Consider the following 23,550-nt stretch of genomic DNA (forward strand, 5'->3'; position numbering starts at 1 on the left):
TATCTGTGTGCGTGTGTGTGTGCGCGGGTGTGTGGGTGTTTGCGGTTGGTTGTGTGGGCGACGCAACAACTGTGAAAATGCTTTTTATTAGACATGCCTGCTGTTTACCCCACTGCAACTGCAAAAATATTTACTTTCGTTCAATTTCAAGTTTACCGAGTGTCGATAAGTGCACCGCCCAACGGTTGGGTAGCATAGTATAAATTAATACAAGAAATATAATGCATATGTATATATATGTATAGAGAGAGAGAGAGAGAGACAAAGAAAGAGACAGAGAGAGAGAGAGAGAGAGATTTGTTTGTGAGCTACCAAATGATGTGTGCTACGTGCTTAAGCGAGTCTGTTCTTTGCCCTTGTTCAATAATCCTTTTGAAGATTGCGAGCTCAATTGAAGCGTTTACAGATTAGATTCGCACACACACACACACACGCATATGACAGCGCCTTTGGCAGTTTTATAGCTTTACATTCTGTGTTTGATAAGCGACTGCCAAAAAAAATAAAATAAAAGAATGAAGAGAAAAGGAAAGAAAAAAGAAACTCAAAGCAATTCGTCGTCATCATTAAAATGAGCTGCAAGCGTAGCAAACTAAAGCGAATCCTTGCCGAGCAGGAGACAGCATGAGAGACAGAAACAGAGAGAGAGAGAGAGAGAGAGAGAGAGAGAGAGTAAGCGTGAGTGAGATGGCAAGCCAAAGGGCAAAAGCTGGCAAATAACTTGGCTGACTGTCAAAACGAAAAGAATCTATAAAAAATTTTATGAAATCGTTAAAACTAAGTAAACGCGTTGCCTCGTAAAAGACAAACAGATATTGCTGCTGGTTTGCCTGTCTGCCTCCTGCTGCTGCTGCTTCTTCAGTTGCTGCTGCTGCTGCTGCTCCTGTTCGATAAATGATGAACAAGTTATCAAGCACAAGAAATCGTGTCCATATATGCCAATATCTATTTGGATACACACATAGAGTATAAATAGCTTTCCTCAAGGTTTCCTATTAAATTCCTCTGTCTGTTGCTCAATTTTGCATTTGTTTTTATTTTTTTATTTTGATGTATTCATTTCATTTTTTTGATAGGGTTGATTTTGCTTACTCCAAAAAATGGTGTAACTTAACTAATGTTTGGTTTAAGGAATATATAGGAAATATTTCACATTTATAAACAACAGTAGGAATTGCTAAAGCAACAATCTTAGTTCTGTCTAAGAAGATTGAGCTGAAATATTTGTGGAATAGAAACAGCTCAGGCAAGGTAACTTGATATCACTCAAGCCCATTTATATAATATTTACTTTTAATATAATAATTATAATATTCACATATATTGCAAAAGCAGAGCAATGAAGCTTCTCATTTGTCTAAGCGTAAAGAGAATATTTGGTTTTTTTTTTTTATGATTTTTTATATTTTTGAGTTGGTTACTCTTGTGATAAGTGAACCAAGCGCAAGGTAAACAAGTAAGAAAATTCTAGTCGAGAGTGCTCGACTAGATACTACCCTGAACCCAACAAATAAAAATGCTCATTTAGTATGGCTGAAATTTCAATTTCGATGTATTTAAAAATATAAATAAAATACCAAACTCATTTAATAAAATATAAAAATATTTTGAAACAATTAAAAAAAAAATTACCATCAGTTGCATCGATCGGGATTCGAACCGCGACTCCTCGATCGAGCGTCATGCTGCTAACACACTAGGCCACCTCAATCCTGCTAGTGGTGCTGGCAAAACTCAAATAGATTCACTGCTGCAGCGCCATCTACCAAAACTAAACGAAACTAACTGCTGATGTGATTCTAAGAATCTACTAGAATAACCAAACTATTAAAAACGCACAAAGTATAGTTAAAATTGCAATTTCGGTGTATTCAAAAATATAAATAAATAGAAAACTCATTTATGAAAATATAAAAATATTTTGAAACAATTAAAAAACAACTAACATCAGATAATCATATCACAACACACGTTTTTTTTTAATCTTTGAGTACCGAATGCTGGAGGTACGTGGTCTTTATCATATTAACAAATAATACTAATTTTTATTGTTCTTGTTTTTTGGGACGGATTCTAAATTTACTGTGGTAAAAAATCGAGAAATAATGATTTATCATTTTTTTTTTTAAGTCAATTTTTATAAATTTTTTTAAAACTTAAAATATCATCGATACGATATTTAAAAAAAATTGACAACCCTATTTCAGAGTTCATTTCCTTTGTTCCTTTGGCAACGATCATTGCTCCACAGTCGACTGAAGCGACTCTCTAAATATCAAACCTCGTTGCTTGAACGAAATTCTCCACTTTAGAAGACTATCCTATGTAGCTGCGTCTGATAGTAGTCTAATAGTACATACAATTTTTCTCTCTTTATGTACACGATACTCAGAAGACCCTTTCACAACTTATACAACACCATATTATTCGGCTCATCCGCGCAGTGCCTTTCACATTGTTATTCCTTTAGCTGAAACTTGAACTACTTTAGCAGTTGCCTATCCACTTAGCCGGCTATAGTTTCTTAGCGCCTCTCAGGTAATAAGATTTTGAAGCAAAAATCCACTTGGGCAGTTGCTCTGCGCTTATCACGCTAAAATGCTGTACAATTTACGGCCGTGGATATACATTTATGTTGTTGTTGTTGTTATTATTATTGTTGCTGTTGTGGTAGCAGCGCACTGGGCGTATGTGTAATATTTTGCAAGAGGAAATGCGAAGGATAAAGTTTGTGGCGCGTGCTCGTCACAATGTTGCAAAAGTAAAACAATTGCAGATGTTGTTGTTGTTGTTGTTATTTTTATTGCTGCTGCTGCTGCTGCTGCTGCTGCTGCTGCTGCTGCTGCTGCTGCTGCTGCTGGTGTGTGTGGATGCTTTGTTTTATTGCGCATTTAAGAGTGCTGCAATTGTTGGCCAGACAATTACCAACTAATTGCAGCAGCAGCAGCTACCAAATCTGCAGTTAAGTCAGCAGCTGCTACTAAACTCACCTCTATCAACAACGAGCAAACAACTACGTACACACACACAGCCGCACACAGATAAAAATAAATGCAAAAACTTTTGTGCAAACAAAACGAAATGAAAATATTTTCAAATAAATGAAAAAAATGTGCACGAAATGCACTTAACTCATTTGCAAGCCGCACAGAAATGCGCTTAAATAAATTAAAATGCGGTAGCCCTGACACTTAAATACGAAAAAAGGAAAAAAAAAAAAAACAGCACGAGGGAAAGGAAAGGAAAAACACAACATGAGAAGAGGCGAACAAAACAACAACAAACACACAAACACAAACATGACAGACAAAGGACAAAGTGTCCTGGCATCCTTGCGCTTTCGGCTGAATGCCCGTGAAAGGCTGTGAGAGCGTGAGGAGCCAAGGCGAAAGGCGGAAGGCGGAAGGCGAACGGAGCAGGGCAGAGGGCACAGAGCGCAGGACGCTTGGCGCAACTGTCAAGATAGTCAGCTGCATGGGGCTTCAAAGGTGGCAGCTGCAGGTGTTGCACTAAGTAGTTGCCGACAAGAAGACGCCCCAGCCACCCAATCAACCAGCCACCCAACTGACTTGAGCTCTGTGCAGCGAGACAAGCACTTAAGATGTCGCAGTTCCCATTAAAAATGATGTATAGAGTATCAAACAACGAATAATGAAATGATAATTAAAAGCATGGGCGGCGATGGGGGTGGGGGCGGGATAGTGGGTAGTGGGTAGTGGCGCTTCTACAGCTGGAGAAGTGGGCGTCTGTGCTAGGTCCTGCAAGGACCTTCATTTGTTAGCCATAAAGTGCACAAATTGGAGCGACCACAAAATGCAGACGCAGAATTCAATTACGTGGTGAATGCGATGGGCGGCACGTGAGCGGGGGGCGCGGCAACTAATGAAGAAATTATGAAGTACATTGAAACGCAGCAGCAATGCCAAACAAAGCTCAAGCTAGGAAAAAAACTGTTGACAAGGACACACACAAAGACAGGCAAACAAACAAACAACAACAGCTGAAGGAGCCAAGGGCAGCCCCAGTAAATGGACTCAGCCGGAAATTGAGACGCAGCTGTGTAGCCGAGTGTTGTTGCAAATGGCGTTGGCGATTGGCAGATTGAGCATCGCTGGCATCGGCAGCCCATTTGGCCCGAGGAGAAGGAAACAATAAAATGCAGCCAACGGCAATGCGGGACTCAAAGGACGAAAAGGCGAATTTGCTGAAGCAAAAACGAGCTGCAATCTCCGAATATTTCATTCCAGCTCATCGTTATCCTGCTCTTCTGTTTTCTTTTCTTCCATTGCTTTGTCTACCTGTGCGCCATTACAATCGGAGAACTTAATAGAGGCAGTCACATCCATATCTACTTGCCTGTCTGTTCATTTGTGGACTATACATTCCAAGTTTGAGTCTAGTTTTGATAATTCATCTCGTGAATAAATAATAAATAATAAATAATAAAAAATAAATAATAAATAATAAATAATAAATAATAAATAATAAAATAAAAAATAAATAATTAATAATAATAATAAATATAAAAAATAAATAATAAATAATAAATAAGAAATAATAAATAAAATAAATAATAATACATAATAATAATAAATAATTAATAATACTACTAATAATAAAGAATAAATAATAAATAATAAATAATAAGTAATAAATAAGAAATAATAGATCATAAATAATAAATAATAAATAAAAATAATAAAATAATAAATAATAAATAATAAATAAATAATAAATAATAATAATAATAATAAATAATAAATAATAAATAATAAATAATAAATAATAAATAATAAATAATACATATAATAAATAATAAACAAGCCCTAATTTCATATTAAAGCTCTATTTATTATTGATTATATTTTGCCAATTAAATTAGGGTTTTTTCTTATGCAATTTTCATTATTAATTATAATTAGGACTCACGTAAATAATTTATTGTTATAGAATACAAATGCAAATTAAATATATTGTATTACATATAAAGCCTCTGCCTGCTATCTGCTAGCAGCATCTGCACTTTTCCATGCCCATTTGCAAATTTATATGAATATTTTATATCATCAGCAGGAGGAGCATAGTTAATAATCACAAAGTGCTCTATACAATTCACTTGATTTTCCAATACAGTTAAAAGCATTTTCAGATCGATTACATTTTCAGCTTTAATATGTGTGAAATTACGCAAATTGCGTCAATGTTTTAAGTGCAAAATCATTTTGTGCATTTAAAACACACACACACATACACACACAAAATTGTCCAAAATAAAATGGGCGTGGGCGGAAGCAGGTGGAGTGCGCTTCCAGAGTTGGCGCAGCAGCCAACTTGTCATTCATCAAACTTTTTCAATAAAACTTTTGCGCTGCTCATCGCTGGCCAAAAAAAAAAAAAAAAAAAAAAAAAAAACGCGGCCAAAACCAAACGGAGCTGCAAATCCGGCGCTCATTTCGCTGTAGCCAAAAGTCAAAATCTGATCCTGTTGGCCAAGTGAATTGAAACTTGTCTAGATTGAGCTGGAGCCACGTTCATGTGAATGAGAAGCTGTGGCTGTCCTTTCAGCGACTCTGATTGGATTGAGTCTATGCAAAAGTTTTTCGCAAATCCGTTGAATGTCAGACCCCGCGTGCTTCAATTCCATATCTGTCTGAGAGCGAGGTCGCCTGCCAGACATCTCCACTCCTGCCAATAAACAATTTACCTGATATTTTTGCTGACCTTTCAGCCAAAGCTGCATTCAAGCCACGTGAGTTCAGCTTGGGCGTAAGCCAAAATTCTTTGGGCTATTACTTGGCTAAAGGTAATATCATAGATAACTGATAATACCTAGTACGATATACTGTAGAATGTTGTTCGTATTGTATCACTTGGCTTAACAGAACCTTTCTGAAATCATAAAAGAATATAAGCAAAATCGATGATGTATTCGATATTATAAGAGAGCCTGAAGCTCTCGGCTATTATAGAAAGATCTAACCTAAGCCGATAATTATTAAATTTTTATCGAATAGACTAGAAAGCAAGAGTTAAAGGGTTTTATTATATGATACCCTGTAAAGCTGCATTTGTTGACTTGTGTTAAGCTTAACAGAGCCCGAATTGAAACAAGGAAATATCACAGAAGAGTCGATGATTTTATATTTGTTATCGATAGACTGTAAATCGAGAGTTAAAAGATTGTATGATATAATACCCAGTAATTATGTATTATATAACTTCAGTTAAGCTTAACAGAGCCTATATTGTCATTTTCTCTCATCATAGCAGAATCTAACCTAAGTCGATAAATATTAATTTGTTATCGAATGGACTATGAATGATTTCAGTGAATGTTAGACAAAAGAGAGAAAGCAACAGACAGTTTGTCCGTGAACAAAGCTGAGTTAATAACAAATTGAGACCAGTTAGTGGCAATGGCACAGATCGGGTTGATCAGGCGAGGGGGTAGCGCATGGGCAAGGGATACGAATCGCTTACGCTTGGAGATGCAGCCCCAGGCCACGAGCAGCTCGATCAAAGCTATACAAGTTCCATGGAAAAAGTAAAGAGATAGAGAGAGAGAGAAAGAAAAGATAACGTTGGCACAAAACTCAAGATCAAAAGAATGTTGTTGTTGTTGGGTCGGGTTATACAAGTACGACATAGTTGGCTCCACTGTGCTTACCATTCTGTGCGTCGCTGCCCTGGAACAGGTTGCGCAGATAGCTGATCAGGCGTCGGTGCAGTGGCCGATGGCGATGGCGCGAGGACTTGCGCAGCGAGGAGGATGACTCCTGGCCACCGTCGCCCTGCTCAACGTCGTCCACGTCGGCCGCCTCCTTGCCGCATTGCGTGGCATCCACAATGATCTCAATGCTGCGCTGTGTGCTGGACTTTTTGAGAACGACGCCACCGGTGCCGGCAGCAGTGCCACCAACACCACCGCCACCACCGCCCCCGCTGTTGAATGCCGCCAGGGCGCTGCTGCTGCTGCCAGCTCCCGCGCTGGTGGCAATCGTGCCGATGAGCGCATCCGTCGCCAGGTTGCCCGTGCCCGCGATGCTGCTCACGACATTCTCGCGCGAACTGTGCGCCGGCTGGTGTTGTATGATGCGGCCGTGTTGGCCCATGTTGCTGGGCAGCTGGCGTCCCGCCTGTCCCCCGCCGCCACCGCCGCCGCTGGGCAGCTCGTTCACTGTGCCATTGCTGTGACTGCCCCGATATATGAGCTCCGTTTCGTTGGACACCTGGCGCAGGGCATGCAGTCCCAGGCCCGTATGTGAGGCGCTGCTGGCCATGCCGCCAGCCCCAGAGGCTGACCCACCACCACCACCACCGCCAGCAGAGCCGCCGCTGCCATTGAGCCCCGTGTAGTAGGCGCTGTTCGGACGTTGCGTATGCTGCACCTGTGGCCCGGCCATTGCGCACTCCTCGCTCGTCGCAGCGGTTCTTTGGGGCGGGTCGGCGGCTGACTGATTGGGCGGTTGAGCGGTTGAGCGGGTGAGCGGATGAGCGGTTGGCCGCGTCTCTAGTTACGTGTTAAGCGCCTGTCGTTTCGGGTTAGTAGTTTTAGTTGCATTGCGTTCATTTTTAGTTAATTACATTTTGCCCCACTGTGCGCTGGCCTCTCTCTTAGCTTAGACTCTGGCTGGGATTAGGCGTTAGTTTTAGCTCTTGCGCCTAGCAGTCGACAGTCGCTGCAGTCTTAACTTTAAATTCTCAACATCTGCACGGTGCCAAAGCAGTGACAGCAATTGGGAGAGAGAGAGAGAGAGAGAGAAAGACAAAATATCAGAAGCTTGTTAATCAAAATTAATATTATTCAGTTAGTTAACAATTTACAGCCCGCAGTAATGCATATTGTAGAACGTCGGTGTGTGTGCGTGTGTGAGGGTGTGCAGGTGTGTGTGCTCGAGTGTCTTGAAATTGCATTTACATATTCAACTATTCAACTATAGCACTGCTATATAATTATTCATTTCATTTAGTTTAGTCAATGTAAACATCAAGTGAGAAAAAAAGATAAAGATAAAGATTGATATAATATATAATATATAATATATAATATATAATATATAATATATAATATATAATATATAATATATAATATATAATATATAATATATAATATATAATATATAATATACATATAATTATAAAATGGGACACTTTTCATGAGAATAATGCATAATAAAATGGAAAACTAAAACAAATTCAATGTAAGATAATAATAATATTTAATAATTATATCTAACTATGCACGCCCTGCCTACGTACTTATCAAAGCCATACAAATTTCCCATTTGCCCAGTTCCCAGTGAGCACAGGCAAAGAAGTGGACTCAACTATAGGACTTGCGGCTTCTTCGTTCCCGGAATCAACAATAAAAGTATAAGTGCTCGTCTTTGATTTCAAATAAGCAATAAATTTATTCTTCATTTGCTCAGCTTCAGTAGGCGCACAGTGAGCGTATATAAGGGGGACGAGGATATGGAGTGAGTATACGGAGATACGGAAGAGAGAGTATAAGGAGTGATTATAAGGAGAGCGAGTATAAGAAAAACGAGTATGCGGAAACCGACATTTCGGCTCTTCAAGACCCAATTTAAAATTCTAGCTCTTTACTGTCTTATATACTCTCTTTATTTTATAGACGAGTGTAAGAAGCAGTCTTGTATGCTAAAGATTTTCTATTCATTTCATGTTTTTAATTTTCTAAATATATATACTTACATATTATGTATTATTATGTATATTTAGGTTATAGGTATTACATATTGGGTTTGGGCAGATTGGATCACACTCCATTTTAGTCTTATACTTCTACAACTTGAACTCTTATATATAAGCTCATATTGAAAAGGATAGCGTACTACTAAAGAATATAGGCTCTAAATTTTGTTGCAATAGTAATTCTTTTCAAAAATCAAAGCAAGCCATGCTATAAAGTTCCCACTCCAATTCCTAATGATGGAGATTATTTCGTAGTGTTTTCAGTGTTCGGCTCGAACAGTTATAAATTGTTGTTTGTTTTTTTTTTTTTTTTTTTTTCGTTTTCAATTTTTTATAAAAGTTTTTTGTTGTCCCCTATCCGTTATTTGGTTTTCCGAACGAAAATGGTGAACGAGTGCGCCGAAGACATGCCCTTCAATCCCTTCTATGTCGGGCCACATCCCAGCCAGGCCTGCACCAGAACGGAGCCAGCCGTGGAGAATGTGCGCCAGTGCTCGCCGATTAACACGGATACCAAATGTCCGGCAGTCAGTGCGCCCGGACCTCAGTCAAACAGCAGTCATGCAGCTGTTAGCCAGACCAGCAAGGGAAAAACACCGGCGACTCCTGCTGCTGCTCCTGCTGCCCCTGCTGCTGCTCCCTGTGGTCCCTATCCTTGCAATGATGTGCGGAAATAGGCAGCCGATGCGGATAGGCGTACAAATTGAATATTTCTCAAAAAAATCACAATGTGCAATAAAACCCGAAATTGAAAAGCATTTGGGAGCTGTCTTTTATTGCCTATGATAATATGAACAAACACTTGCTAGATATCATCTGCAGATCTAGAGATTTCACAACTATTGGGAACGTGAAAAAGCAGTTTAGCAGCTTAAACAGCTGCTTAATCTAAGATTTTACTAATAGTATTAGTCTAATACTAATCTTCGGCCTGTCCTCTCTGTGTCTCCAAATCCTTAGAACTGTTTCCATACGTCTATCAAAAGAGTTACTGTTGATCTTCTCTACAGATTTTATATACTATGCAGACGCTCTATACCCATGCAAAAAAAAAAAAAAAAAAAAAAAAAAAAAACAAAACAAAAACAAGTAAGAAGGCTCCAGTCGAGACTGCTCGACTAGGAGTTATCCTGAACCCTCCATGCTAATATTCTAATCATTCTGGACTTCTTTTATGCATACACATGCACTTATAAGCACGCGCTCTGCTGACTGCGCAGTTAGCAGCGGCTGCGCTTGGGCTGCGCTGCAATGTGAGGAATATTATGAGAATTTATTTCTTGAATAATTTCTTTTATAGACATACAATCTTATTGAAACTTTCACAGCGTGATCATATGGTTAAAATGTGTGCACATTCCAAAGCACAAGTCTCTAGTACTTGAAATGCGTTTTTTGCAAATTGATGGCGAAGGGGGCGTGGTATATAAACTCTGTAGATTGCAAAATCTTTGTATCCATAAACTTTATATACAACGCAAATTTGAAATCTCCAGGTCTAAAAGTGTTCAAATTAGGCTGAAAAACAATGTCGATTTTTCGATTATTCTCGATAAAAAAGTTATTGGGCGAGTTATCGAAAAAATAAGATAAACTTGTACTGCCTATGGTATACACGAGTATGCATGGCAATTTCAGCTCTCTAGCTCTAGTTCGCTTGCGCACCTCTGAAATATGTTCGTGCCTTGCTCAGCATCAAACAATCTAGTAGTCTGCGTGGTTGATGTCACACTTGTATGTCAACTCAAATATGCTGATATAGCTTCAAATATATTGTAAAAGTTAACCGTCTTACAATAAAATGGGAAAACGAAATTTAAAAGCTCAATTGGTAATTTTTTATATTTTTTACTTTTTACATTTTCGAATATTAACTAAATGTAAATTAATTAATTAATTTAAATGTGAATTAATTTAGATACTCGACGGAAGGGATTCTACCGCCCAGAATATGCAACGTAAGTGTTAAATTTAGATATTTAATTAATATGTATACATATTAATTATATTATATTTATATAATATATTTATATAATATATGGATACATTTTACATATTTTGTCTTCCAAAAGCGGTTTCTGCTGCCAGTGCTACTAGCGCTGCTGCGGCTCCATCTACTGCAGGAGCAGTTTCCGAACCACCAGAACGTACTCTACCGCGTCGGCGGGTAAGTTTTCCTTTTTGTGTCAATGCGCCAGCTACCATTGATTCTTATTGCAGGGACGTCCACGTAACAGTCAGTTGAACTCGGTGGTTATGGGAGAAGACAGTGTCAATAACACGAATGTCACAACAAAAGTAATGCGGCGTTCTATAAAGAAACACAAGAAGCTTGTTGCCACTGTCAATAATGGCTTTGAACGCGGTCTCAAGCCAGACGTTATCTTAGCCGCATTTCCCTACGAAAATGATCTTATGTTTGCCGTAAAATTTAAGAATCGTAAGCTGCCAGAGTTGATAACTGCCCAGCAGTTGAAGGTGCTTGACAAAAATCTGCTAATTCAATATTACGTAAACAATCTACGTTATCCACATAATGAGAAGCCTACGATGTAATATTGTTTAAATTGGCTTTAATTATTGCCCGAAAATAAAAATATAAATAAAATACCAAACTCATTTAATAAAATATAAAAATATTTCGAAACAATTAAAAAAGTTAACATCAGTTGCATCGATCGGGAGATCGGGATTCGAACCGCGACTTCTCGATCGAGCGTCATGCAGCTAACACACTACGCCACCTCACTGGCAAAACTCAAATAGATTCACTGCTGCTGCGCCATCTACCAAAACTAAACGAAACTAACAGCTGATGTGATTCAACGAATGTTTCTAGAAGAAGTTTGAATGTATGTGTGCACACGCATACGATGCTGTTGAAGCTGCTGCACGTGCGTTTGTTAATTGGCCAAATATTTGATTATTTTTTATTAATTTTTGACTGAACGGAATTTAATGAAACTTTCAGCATATGATCTACATATTATATTGAATATTTGAGAAATTTAAACGGACGGACAGACAGACAGACGGACAGGGCCAAGTCGACTCAGCTCGTCGCCCTGATCAAGAATATATATACTTTGTGGGGTCTGCCACGCCTCCTTCTGCCTGTTACATACATTTCAACAAAACCATTATACCCTGATTTCCCATTGAAAATGGGTTCAGGGTATAAAAAAAAAAATTATATATATGTATATATATATATGTATATATATATATATATATATATATATTAATTTTTATACCCTGAACCCATTGAAAATGGGAAATCAGGGTATAATGGTTTTGTGAAAAAGTATGTAACGGGCAGAAGGAGGCGTGGCAGACCCCACAAAGTATATATATTCTTGATCAGCGTGACGAGCTGAGTCGATATAGCCCTGTCCGTCTGTCCGTCCGTCCGTCCGTCCGTCCGTCCGTCCGTCCGTCCGTATGAGTGCGTCGATCTCAGAAGTTATAAGAGCTAGAGAGCTGAAATTTGGCATGCATACTCGTGTGTACCATACGCAGTACGAGTTTGCTTTATTTTTTCGATAAATTGTCCGATAACTTTTTTATCGAGAATAATCGAAAAATTGATTTTGTTTTTTTAGCCTAATTTGAACATTTTTATACCCTGAACCCATTGAAAATGGGAAATCAGGGTATAATGGTTTTGTTGAAATGTATGTAACAGGCAGAAGGAGGCGTGGCAGACCCCACAAAGTATATATATTCTTGATCAGGACGACGAGCTGAGTCGATTTGGCCCTGTCCGTCTGTCTGTCTGTCCGTCTGTCCGTCTGTCCGTATGTTTGAACGCGTCGATTTCCGAAGATATAAGAGCTAGAGACTTGAATTTTTTTTTAAAATGACCGTATATACAGCGCGGACGTCGAGTTTGCTTTTAAAATTCGATAAATCATCCCGTTATGTTTTTATCGAGTAAAAACATTCAAGTTCAAATCAGATGCCTCTATAGCTAATTGTGAATGATTTTTCTTTTTTTTAAATTTCTCAAATATTCAATATAATATGTAGATCATATGCTGAAAGTTTCATTAAATTCCGTTCAGTCAAAAATTAATAAAAAATAATCAAATATTTGGCCAATTAACAAACGCACGTGCAGCAGCTACAACAAATACATCACATCAGCTGTTAGTTTCGTTTAGTTTTGGTAGATGGCGCAGCAGCAGTGAATCTATTAGAGTTTTGCCAGCGCCACCAACAGGAGTGGGGTGGCCTAGTGTGTTAGATGCATGACGCTCGATCAAGAAGTCGCGGTTCGAATCCCGATGTTAATTTTTTTTAATTGTTTCAAAATATTTTTATTTTTTCATAAATGCGTTTTCTATTTAATTTATATTTTTAAATTCACCGAAATTGAAATTTTAACTATACTTTATGTGCGTTTTTAATAGTTTGGTTATTCTAGCAGATTCTTAGAATCACATCAGCAGTTAGTTTCGTTTAGTTTTGGTAGATGGCGCTGCAGCAGTGAATCTATTTGAGTTTTGCCAGCGCCACTAGCAGGAGTGAGGTGGCCCAGTGTGTTAGCAGCATGACGCTCGATCGAGGAAGTCGCGGCTCGAATCCCGCTCGATGCAACTGATGTTAATTTTTTTTAATTGTTTTAAAATATTTTTAAATTTTATTAAATGAGTTTGGTATTTTATTTATATTTTTAAATACATCGAAATTGAAATTTCAGCCATACTAAATGAGCATTTTTATTTGTTGGGTTCAGGGTAGTATCTAGTCGAGCACTCTCGACTAGAGTTTTCTTACTTGTTAGACCTGGAGTTTTCAAATTTGCGTTGTATATAAAGTTAATTGATACAAAGATTTTGTCATTTACAAATTTTGGATACCACGCCCCCTTCTCCCCCAATTTGTAAAAAACGCATTTCAAGTACTAGAGACTTGGGCTTTGGAATGTACACACATATTCATCATATGATTACACTCTGAAAGTTTCATTAAGATTGTGTGTCTACAAAAGAAATTATTTGACAAATAAATTCTCATAATATTGCCCACACTGCAGCGCAGCCCAAGCGCAGTCGCTGCTTACTGCGCAGTTAGCAGAGCGCAGGCTTATGCCTGCGTATGGATGCATGTGTATGTATGTGTGCATAAAAGAGGTGCAGAATAATTAGAATATCAGCTTAGAGGGTTCAGGGTATCTCCTAGTCGAGCAGTCTCGACTGGAGCCTTCTTACTTGTTTTCTTTTATTTATTTACTTTTTATACCCTGAACCCATTTTCAATGGGAAATCAGGGTATAATGGTTTTGTTGAAATGTATGTAACAGGCAGAAGGAGGCGTGGCAGACCCCACAAAGTATATATATTCTTGATCAGGGTGACGAGCTGAGTTGATTTGGCCCTGTCCGTCTGTCTGTCTGTCCGTCTGTCCGTATGTTTGAACGCGTCGATTTCCGAAGATATAAGAGCTAGAGACTTCAAATTTTTTGTAAAATGTTCGTAATTACAGCGAGTTTATCATTAAAAATCGATAACTCATCCCGATCTTTTTTTATCGATAAAAAACCTTATCGAAAACCAGTTATAAAATTATATCTTCTACACCTTTATTGCTAGAGTCTCCAAATTTTTAATGTATGCTTATATGCAATTTATACAATTTCGGTTTTTGTTAAAATTTACCCCCCACCCTTAAATTCACCCCCTCACCCTCACTTTTGTAAAAAGCGTATTTCAAATACTAGAGATTTGTGCTTTGGCAATTACATGCATATCTATGTTATAATCATAATCTGAAAGTTTCATGAAGATCGTACGTCCACAAAAAAAGTTATTAAACAATTAAGTTCTCATAGTAAGCGCACACTGCAGCCCATGCGTGTTTATGCATGGGTGCTTGTGTGTGTATGTGTTTGTGTATGTGTGTGTGTGTATGTGAGTGTGTGTATGCGTTTGTGTCTGTATGCGTGTGTGTGTATGTATGCCTGTGTGTGCGTACGTGCGTGTGTGTGTGTGTGTGTGCGTGTTTCTTGTGTAAGCTGAAAGACGCGAAAAATGATTGAAATAGCTAACACTCCAAGGGTTCAGGGGATCTCGTAGTCGAGCAGTCTCGACTAGAGCTTTCTTACTTGTTTTAACTTTGTAACAGTTCAGCAAAATAAGAAAATTATGAAAGCAAAAAAAAAAATGTTTAGAAAATAATTTGTAAATTAAAATGTTCTTAATATTTCCTAAAGCAACTGATTTAATATTTAATTCACTTTTATTCAAAATTGATTATTGTAATATTTATCTGCATATATTATGCAAGCAATTGTTTGACTGTCTTGGGCTTTCAACAGCAGCAATCGGAGTCGATTTCGATTTAGCCAAGTCAAACTGATTTTGGATATTTGCTTTGCAGCAGCAACTGCAAGTTTAATGGCTTTGCTGTCGGCTGTAATGCATCAACAGTAGCAGCAGGAGCAGCAGGAGCAGCAGCAGCAGCAGCAGCAGCAGCAGCAGCAGCAGGAGTAGCAGCATCAGCATCAACATCAACATTCGAATACTTGGCAAATTTGAATTTTGCATTGGCATCGCATCGTGGCATTCTGCTGCGTATCTATCGAGCGCATTGCACTTGCAAATTGAATGAAGTGCAAATTTATTATTTATTGATAGACTTATGCAAGTGCGCAGCAACAGCAGAAATACGAGCAGCAGCGTCTTATAAGTGCTTATGTATGCTTACAGGCCCACACGCACACATGCACACTGTGTACGTACTATTTCCGTGTGTGCGTGTGTGTGTGTGTGTTTTGTGTAAGTCGGCACTTGGCTAAATTGCTAAACGCAGCTGACTTCTTTGACAGCGCTAGCTGCAGCTGCACACCTGGTGCCACCTGTATGACCTTGGGCCTTGCCAACTGCAACTGCAAGCCTACACACCCTCGTCCACGCCCACACGCCCACACGCTCCGCCCGGCCGTTTACAAAATGATTTATGCATTTCAACCATTTGTTGTCGACTTTGCGCACGAAAAACAGGAACCAACAACGTTTAATGTGATTTTCTTGTTAAATGGAAACCCTGGAGCAGGTGGTGAAAAGTGCGGAGCTCTTCTTAGAAAGCGCTTTTCACGCGCTTCACTGTTTTCTGTCACTTTTCATTTCTCAACAAATTGTCTGCACTTACGAACCCCTTTGTTAAGCACTTGTTCGCATTTCGTTCTCGTTCTCGTTCTCGTTCCTCCACTCCCCTCCCCCATCCAGTCGGCTATTGTGAATGGAACGCACGACTAAATGGATGGAAACGGGCTTATAGTTATAGTCCAATTGACTGACTATTTCTTCGCCGGCAACCAAGCTCAGCCCCACTACGATCAAGGTCGATCGCATTGCATTCAATGGATTTCGCTGTCCATTGTGCGGCTACCTTGAACTGAGCCGAGCTGCGGATCTACGTGAGTGCTTAAGGCTTAAATTTGTAATATATTAACAAAGTTAATATCTGTTGTGGAGTGAGAGACGATTCGTATTATCGTGAAGAGCTGAGACTGCGAAGGGTTCTCTGTGAACTCTGCTAGCAGACAAATTCGACACGATCATGCAGGTGTGTTTTCAAATAATACTTAATTTATCGATAACTTAAGCAGCTGAAAAAAATCTTGCTATCGGACTTAGTTTGGTTATCGATAACTTCAGCAGCAGTTCAATTTCAATTATCGAGGGAGGCTTAGCCCCAGGTTTAAGCAGCTGCTAAATTAAAGCTGTATAGTTTCAGCGATTATTGATAGCTGAGGCGGGTATTCTGTATTCTATGGGTATTCTGTGGCTATCGATCTAAAATTCTTGAGCTATCGATAACTTAAGCAGCTGCTGCATAATAGTACACATTTTACTTAGTTATCGATAACTCAAGCAGCTATATTTATCGAAGTAGTTATACATTTTCACATGGATATCGATAATATAAGTAACAACTGAGCTGTAGTCATCGAAAAATGTGCACCCTCTCTTTGATTATCGATAACTGTAGTAGTAGTAGGCGCTATACCTATCCTCACTTCGATAACTATAGTTATCGAACAAGCTACACACCTAGGAAAGGCGCCTATGCATGCGCAGCTATTTCTCTTCACATCAAAATGCAGTTATATGATGTCCAAGAAGACTTCTCTCGTACCCTCAGTTCTTACAAATCTACATAGTTGAGTTATATTATATATAAGGTTGACGTCTATAGCCAAGCTAAACTTGAAATGAATATGGAAATAGAATTTGCTATGCAGGTGCATTGATTCCACCTCTGTAAATTGCCAACAAATCAAATTTGAGAACTTAATTTATTGGCACGTCGGAAAGGACGCCGGAATGGCAACGCTGCCAAGTGAAGTGAATAAAAACAATGCATAAATATCTATTAAAATTGGATTGAAATAAATTATAGCTTACATAACAACAGCGGCGGCGGCAGTGCCACCAATAGGTGTGGGAGAGGAGGTAATAATAATGTGGCAACAGAGGTTAATGGCAACAGGGAGGAGGGGACTGAGTGGGCTGAGTGGGTGGTGGGCTGTATAGGCCACAAGACGGCAAGATGTTGAGATGTTGAAGGTCAGCTATTGCTCTCCAGCTAAGCTGGGGCGAGCAGTGGAGTGCAAGGCAAACAGTTCGATGGGGAAAGGCAAAATCAACTTGACGTGAACAGAGGAAATTAAGTGCATGGCAGCGTATCAGAGAGGGCGACGAGCAACTGACGAGTGACGACTGCTGCTCCTCCTGCTTCTGCTCCTGCTGCTGCTGCTGCTGCTGCTGTTAAAATGTCGAGGACAACAAAAGGACTCGCATACTTAGACGCACTTGAGCATGTAGAAAGAAAAGAAAGCAAATCGCTAGGAAATGAAGCTGAAATTTATTATAACAATACGGCGTAATCGTGTGCGCCGCCGGGCTGCAGTTGCCTTCGCTCCGCCGGATGGCCGATAAACGGATACGCCTTTCAAATAAATAAATCACAAAAATAAAGGTAAGCGCAAGCCTGCGCCAGCTACAAATGATTATGATATGGCACATCAGGGCCGTCCGGCCAACTGGGCCGCAGCAAATAACAGGAGCTGCCAATTGGAGGCACGTAGCGGCAGCTATTTGAGTGCTTCGCCTGCACTTGTCAAACACGACCACGTAGAGGGAATCTGAAGTGCACTTTGTCTGTGCGCGCTGTGGTTTGTCTGTCAAATAGACCAAAAAAAAAAAGAGGAAGACGAATAAGAAGCAGAAGAAGACGTGCCACGACTTCACTCTCTCTCTCTCAATATATATATTTGTCTCAGTCTTTGCCTCGAAATATGCGCAATATTCAAACGGGAAGGTAAAAGGAAATTGGATTTTTGTTGACATTATTTTACAAATATCCGGGCGTGCAAATAGCTATAACAATGCCCGCACAGCTTTTCGTCTGCTTCTGCTTTTTGCTTCTTCATCGTCTTATGGGCAGTTCTCGCCACACACACACACATACACGCATACACCTTCATTTATGCAATGAGTTATTTGAGAGAGCTGCTACTCAAGTACATCCGATTCAAAGCGGGGAAGCTCGAGCAGCATCTAAAGCTGCCTGGCCAATTTCAATAGAAATGCCAACCATTTTGTATGTGTGGGAGTGTGCGTGAGTGTGTGTGTGTGTGTGTATGCTAGTTGGCGGTAAACATATTTTGATTTTGCATAATAAATTGCTGTGCGCGCCGAGCGCAAGTCGACAGCCAAGAAGGCAACGTTTCGTACCAAACACAATCTGCTCCTTGAGCCACACGGATGCACTTTTCATACCACTTTGAGATGGCTTGGCTGCCGAGACAGACGCAGCTGTATACCCTTTGATTTTATATCATATACTGGCGAGGGATATTAATTTATAAATTTGATGATGATGTTGCTTCAGAGAATATGATATATGCAGTCAGCAGTCATAGCAGCTAATAATTATTATAGTTGCATAAAATGTAAGTTAATCTATAATTTAACTATATTTGTGAACATGTTAAAGATGCAAATAAATTTTCTTTCATCTAAACAATTTTCGAATCCTGTTCATATCTCATTATGATATATATCTATGTATATATTTGTGTATGTAGCAAAGCTATATCAGTTAATGAACGTTATATAGTATTAAATTAAAGCCCATCTCATTCATAGCTACCTAAGCGGGCAGCTCCTTTCTATCCCATAGCATTTCAAAGGTATCTCTTCAATTCCAGTGCAGCTTCTCAAGCTACAACTTCTTCAGCTACTCTATCTCTCTCCCTCTCCCACTCTGTATAAGAGCATTTGATCTTCGTTAGAGCTGCTTATTTTTCTCAATTTCCTCTTGCATTTGCCTAGCCTAGCCTGGCTTGGCCTGGCCTGGCCTGGCCTGGCCTGGCATTGTTTATGCTTGAGAGATTGCACGAAATACCACTTAGTTTGCCGCTGCACGGGCAATTTAAACATATTCATATTTATGATTCCCTCCACTGCTGGCTGTCAACTGAGTAAGCCAATCAAATATACGTGTACGCTTTATTTGCAGAAGCAAAACAAAATGCTCAAGCATCTACAGAGATATTTTCTGTTTAAATATGTATTGGAGATTTAAGGCTGCAGCAATTGCAGTCGATGCAAGCTCATTGGAGTTCTTTTTGTCAATTTATTTATTTTCAAATTTTCTCTGGCAAAATGCGAAATAAGAGCAACAACAGCAATTCAGTGCTGACTGAGCATTTAATGTCAATTAAAGAACAGCAAACAATTATTAGGAATTGCTGTGCCTGTGTTTGCCTTTTGTGCTGGGGCAAATATTTGGGAATTCATTTGAAATTTACTGTTGAGACCAGAGTCTATCGTTTATGACAGCCTGCCAGATTTTCACTCGACAAAGGATTAGGCACTGAAAATCGAATGAAACATGCCTTTGAGTTGGGGCTTAGGAATTTGTGGGTTTGAGCTAGAGAGGGAGAGATGGAAAGAGAGAGAAGAAGAGAGACGATGCTAAGCGTCTAAGCACATGCCAATCCCATAATGCTGAGGAGCATTGCTTGCTACTCAACTAGCTCAAAACTACAGGGTATACACGGCAACATATGAAAGAAGCCAAATAAGTGAAACTTCTGCTGCTGTCTAATATGTCTAATTTGTAACATAATCAAATTATGAACAAGCCATAAAGCTTTTGCTATTCGGCTATGCCCAAAAAAAAATTATTAGCCATCAATTATATAGAGAATTGCTGCGGCATGAAGTGTAATATAAGCTAAATATATATATAAGATTTATAATACGCTCTGCAGCTGTAATAATTATTAGTTATTCTTAAATAAATTAGCTCAAAAGTAGATTTATTTCTCTTACATAAAACAAACAAAATCCCCGGTTCACTGTCTGATTAAGAAATGCCATCAGCCCAGCGAAAAGCTGATATTCCAAATGAATGTCTCTTTCTCTCCAACACACACACACATGCTCACGCATACACGCAAAAGCACTCGCTCTGCTGACTGCACTTTGGCAAATTTAATTATTGAGCAACTTTTCTTCTAGACGAACTTTGCTAATCAAATTTGCAGCATGTGATAATGACGTTTATATGTGTGCAAGTCTCTAGTATTTGAAATTAGGTTCATTTGCCCTTATTCGTGCGGAAGGGGGAGGTATTCAAAATAATTACACTAATGTGGAACCCGCAAGGAAATCGCTTCTGTATAATATGAAATATAATTTGCATTCAAAGATGAAGAGATTTCATATGATTTATTATCAGTTTTACAGTTCTTCTAATTTTTGGATATTTTCGGCAAATGATTATCTCATGTAGACACACATAATAAAAATATAATTATACAAAAGTTTTATCAATAATAAATAATTTTATCAAATATTTAAATAAGTATATGAATTTTATATTTGCTTTAAATTAAAAAAAAAAAAAGTTATATAAATACATATTTAATATAAATGGTAATTAATAGTATTTAAATACACATGCATATATTAAATAGATCATATAAAATATTAATAGATCATATAAATAAATAGATCATATATATTATATACTTAATTTATATTTTATAAATTTATAAATAAAATAAAAATAATTTTTTTTTTAATAATTAAATAAATATTTTTAACATTTGTTTAAAATATGATAATTCTTTAAATTAAAATATTAATATAAATAGCAATGAATGATACTCCAAAAATATGTATATTTTACGTGAATATCAACAACATATAAAATATACTTATACTTATATTTAATTTATATTTTAAAAATTTTTAAAATATATAAATATTTTTATTTAATATTTAAATAGGTTTATTTTATATTTATATGAAATATAATGATCATATTTATATAGACATGTATAAATAAAAGCTTTAAAAATAATAAAAATATAATTTAATGCAAATATAAAATTTCTATAAAATATAAGCTTTTATTTATGTACTTCATTTATTTGATAAATTCACATTAATTTGTATTTATTTATATTTGGTTTTTCTATATAGCTTCAATATCTATAGCCAAGATTAGCACTGTCAAACCAAACACAAATCGCAGTGCACAAGTTTGGCTTGAAAAACAATTGAAATTTGATTATCTTTACGCTGGGTTCGATGCTTTGCCCTTACTGTGCCCTGTCAGCTGTCAACAGCAACTAAATAAATGTGACTTGGCTCAGAGGAACAACGCACAGGACATGCATGATAGAGAGCGAGAGAGAGGGCGAAGGGGGGAGAGAGAGAGAGAGACAGCGTGGTGCATCATCATGCTGCACGTGAGCTGCTGCAATCTGTATGATACTTTGGTAAAACGACCACGCCCCCAGCTAGCCAGAGGGGCTGCCGCTGCCTTTTATCACATTTCTATGCGCTGCGTTTTTCGTCCATTTCTATTTTTATTTCAAGCGCAACTTGCGTGGCCAATGGAGCAGTCGTCGCCCACCTGGGCCAGGAGCAGCCAGGTACACTAGTTCTAGCCTCGCATTTATGAATTCGCACGTGTGCTGAAGCGAACGAATATCATCTCTTTTGGCAACAAAAATAAAAATACCAAAAACAGAAAAACCAAAGAAAACACAGAGTGAAAACTCTCGAGTGGGGTTTCGCTTTCAAGTGAGCGACTGTTTGTTCACTTCTCTACGTGATGCTGTTTAAGTGTCTGCAATGACTTTCTGTCTGCGCGTGTGTGTGTGTGTGCACGTGTCTCTCCGAGCTTGACATGAACAAATAACATTTATGGTGCCAGCTTCTGCTGCTCAGTGTGTTTAGGTTGACTTGAATCGAAATGAATTTCATTCCATTGTCGATTTCTTTTCGCGCTCAACTAGGACTCACTTGATTTCTCTTGGAGCGCCCTTAAACTAAACACTGTTTGCAAGTATTTGGATATATACATATGTGCATATATTGTGGCATACTCTACCGGCATCTGCTCAGGCTAGAGCTGAGCTGGGGGCTAAGTATGCTCAGGTGTTTAGCAGCCGGAAATAGCACTCGGCTGCAATAGCTTTTAATCTTAAATGAAGTGGGCTTAGCTATCGTATGCATTACATTTCGAACAGCAGCACTTCAGAAGGCTCTCGTTTGTTTTTAGCCAGATTAACATAAAAGCTTAGAGTTGTGGCATTGTCAATGCAATCAGGGGATTACAGCCAAAGTACACGTGTATGTGTGTAAACATCTCTAAGTAGATGAGTGAGTGTGGATGAGTGTGTGTGCGTAAGACTTATGCCAAAGTAGACTGGAAAGCACACGCCTGCTAGTTAACAAGTTTTAGGTGCTTCTTTCATCTCTATGTGTGTGAGGCAGGTAGGGAATAGGTGGAGGAGGAGGAGCTACCCAAATTTCGCCCTTGGCGAGCTTCGGCCTGGCTATTTGTCCGTCCATTCGCCCATCCGTCCGTCCGTTTGTTCTACCTGGCTGCCATTCATTGTCAGAGAGACATCAGGTGCAAAGCATTTTCTATTTTCACAACTTTTCCTTAGTATAATTAATTCAAATGCTTTCATAAAGGCAAGCAGAGCATTTCCGCCAGCCGTTGGCTTCCATTGCTGCTAATGTGCGCAGCTGTGTTATCGTTTATATGGTATTTATTTTTCCTTTCCTTTGCTTTTGTATTGCCTTCTGCTACTTCCAAACGGCTGCTACCTGGGTGCCGACCCACTCCCCTACCCACCTGAGTAGGGCTTTAAGCATCGAATTTACTGACTTCTTCTGGGCAGTAGCTAACAGCGATTACACAACAGCAACAACAGCAATTAACGGACAGCTTGAAACTGTATCAAGCTAACCGCAAGCCGATGCTAAGCTATTCGATCTACTAGCTCTGGCTCTGACTCTGGCTCTGGCTATGGCTATGGCTATGGCTCTGGCCAATGCCATTGCTCCTCTCATTAGTATGCATTGATAGTTGCTCGGCCTATCGGCTGGCTAATGTAATTGAAAGGGATATAAAAATTAATTTACGACCTTTGCACGCGCACCGATTGCAACAGCAGCAGCAACAGCAAAATAAAAAGATGGCAAAAAAAAATACAATTTGATTATAAATTGTATAAGCAGCGAACACGGTGCGTATGCGTAATGCATAAAGACGCTCAGCTCTGAGCTGCTCCAGCTCAGCTCCAGGAACCTATGTTGAATATAATGAATGTTTTAGCATGACAGATTCTTTGGAGAGGCATTTCAGCCAGTTGTTAGCAAAATTAGATTAAACTTCTATTTATAGCTATATAAATAGAGAACAATTTATTTATGCCGAGTGCTGGAACATTTATGTATATATTATTATACCCTGCACGAGCTGAAAACGCTATGAAGTATATGCTTGATTAGT

At 38.7% G+C, this 23,550-nt stretch overlaps 2 protein-coding genes across 13 annotated transcripts in view; one reads left to right on the plus strand and one right to left on the minus strand.

Annotated features, from left to right (window-relative positions):
- The window catches only part of LOC108618189 (A-type potassium channel modulatory protein KCNIP1-like), a 123,144-nt gene that overhangs the window by 30,796 nt on the left and 68,798 nt on the right, over positions 1–23,550 (minus strand). For 8 of the 12 annotated variants that reach the window (XM_089475946.1, XM_089475951.1, XM_089475947.1 and 5 more), the window contains 2 exons: positions 6,668–7,708; positions 6,481–6,522 (listed from right to left, as the gene is read on the minus strand). The exons of 2 other annotated variants lie outside the window; for them this stretch is intronic. In XM_089475946.1, coding sequence (XP_089332072.1) covers positions 6,481–6,522; positions 6,668–7,403 — 778 coding nt within the window. In that variant the 5' untranslated portion in view covers positions 7,404–7,708. The remainder of the gene's footprint in view (positions 1–6,480; positions 6,523–6,667; positions 7,709–23,550) is intronic. 2 more of the 12 variants (XM_089475955.1, XM_089475954.1) reach the window with 1 other exon arrangement.
- On the plus strand, positions 10,667–11,325 carry LOC149267946 (uncharacterized). Its single transcript, XM_089473168.1, has 3 exons — positions 10,667–10,673; positions 10,788–10,882; positions 10,936–11,325. The coding sequence occupies exons 1-3, from the start codon at positions 10,667–10,669 to the stop codon at positions 11,269–11,271; spliced, it is 438 nt and encodes a 145-aa protein (XP_089329294.1). The 3' UTR covers positions 11,272–11,325.

The sequence above is a fragment of the Drosophila arizonae genome, chromosome X (genome assembly GCF_054131065.1).
Source record: "Drosophila arizonae isolate 15081-1271.41 chromosome X, UAZ_ARI_1.0, whole genome shotgun sequence".
Taxonomy (NCBI): Eukaryota; Metazoa; Arthropoda; class Insecta; order Diptera; family Drosophilidae; genus Drosophila; species Drosophila arizonae.

What these genes read in the sequence shown, in the direction of transcription:
- LOC149267946 (XM_089473168.1), top strand. An exon ending in GTACTCTACCGCGTCGGCGG is followed by an intron (nt 10,883 to 10,935) that starts GTAAGTTTTCCT and finishes TTCTTATTGCAG; the next exon opens with GGACGTCCACGTAACAGTCA.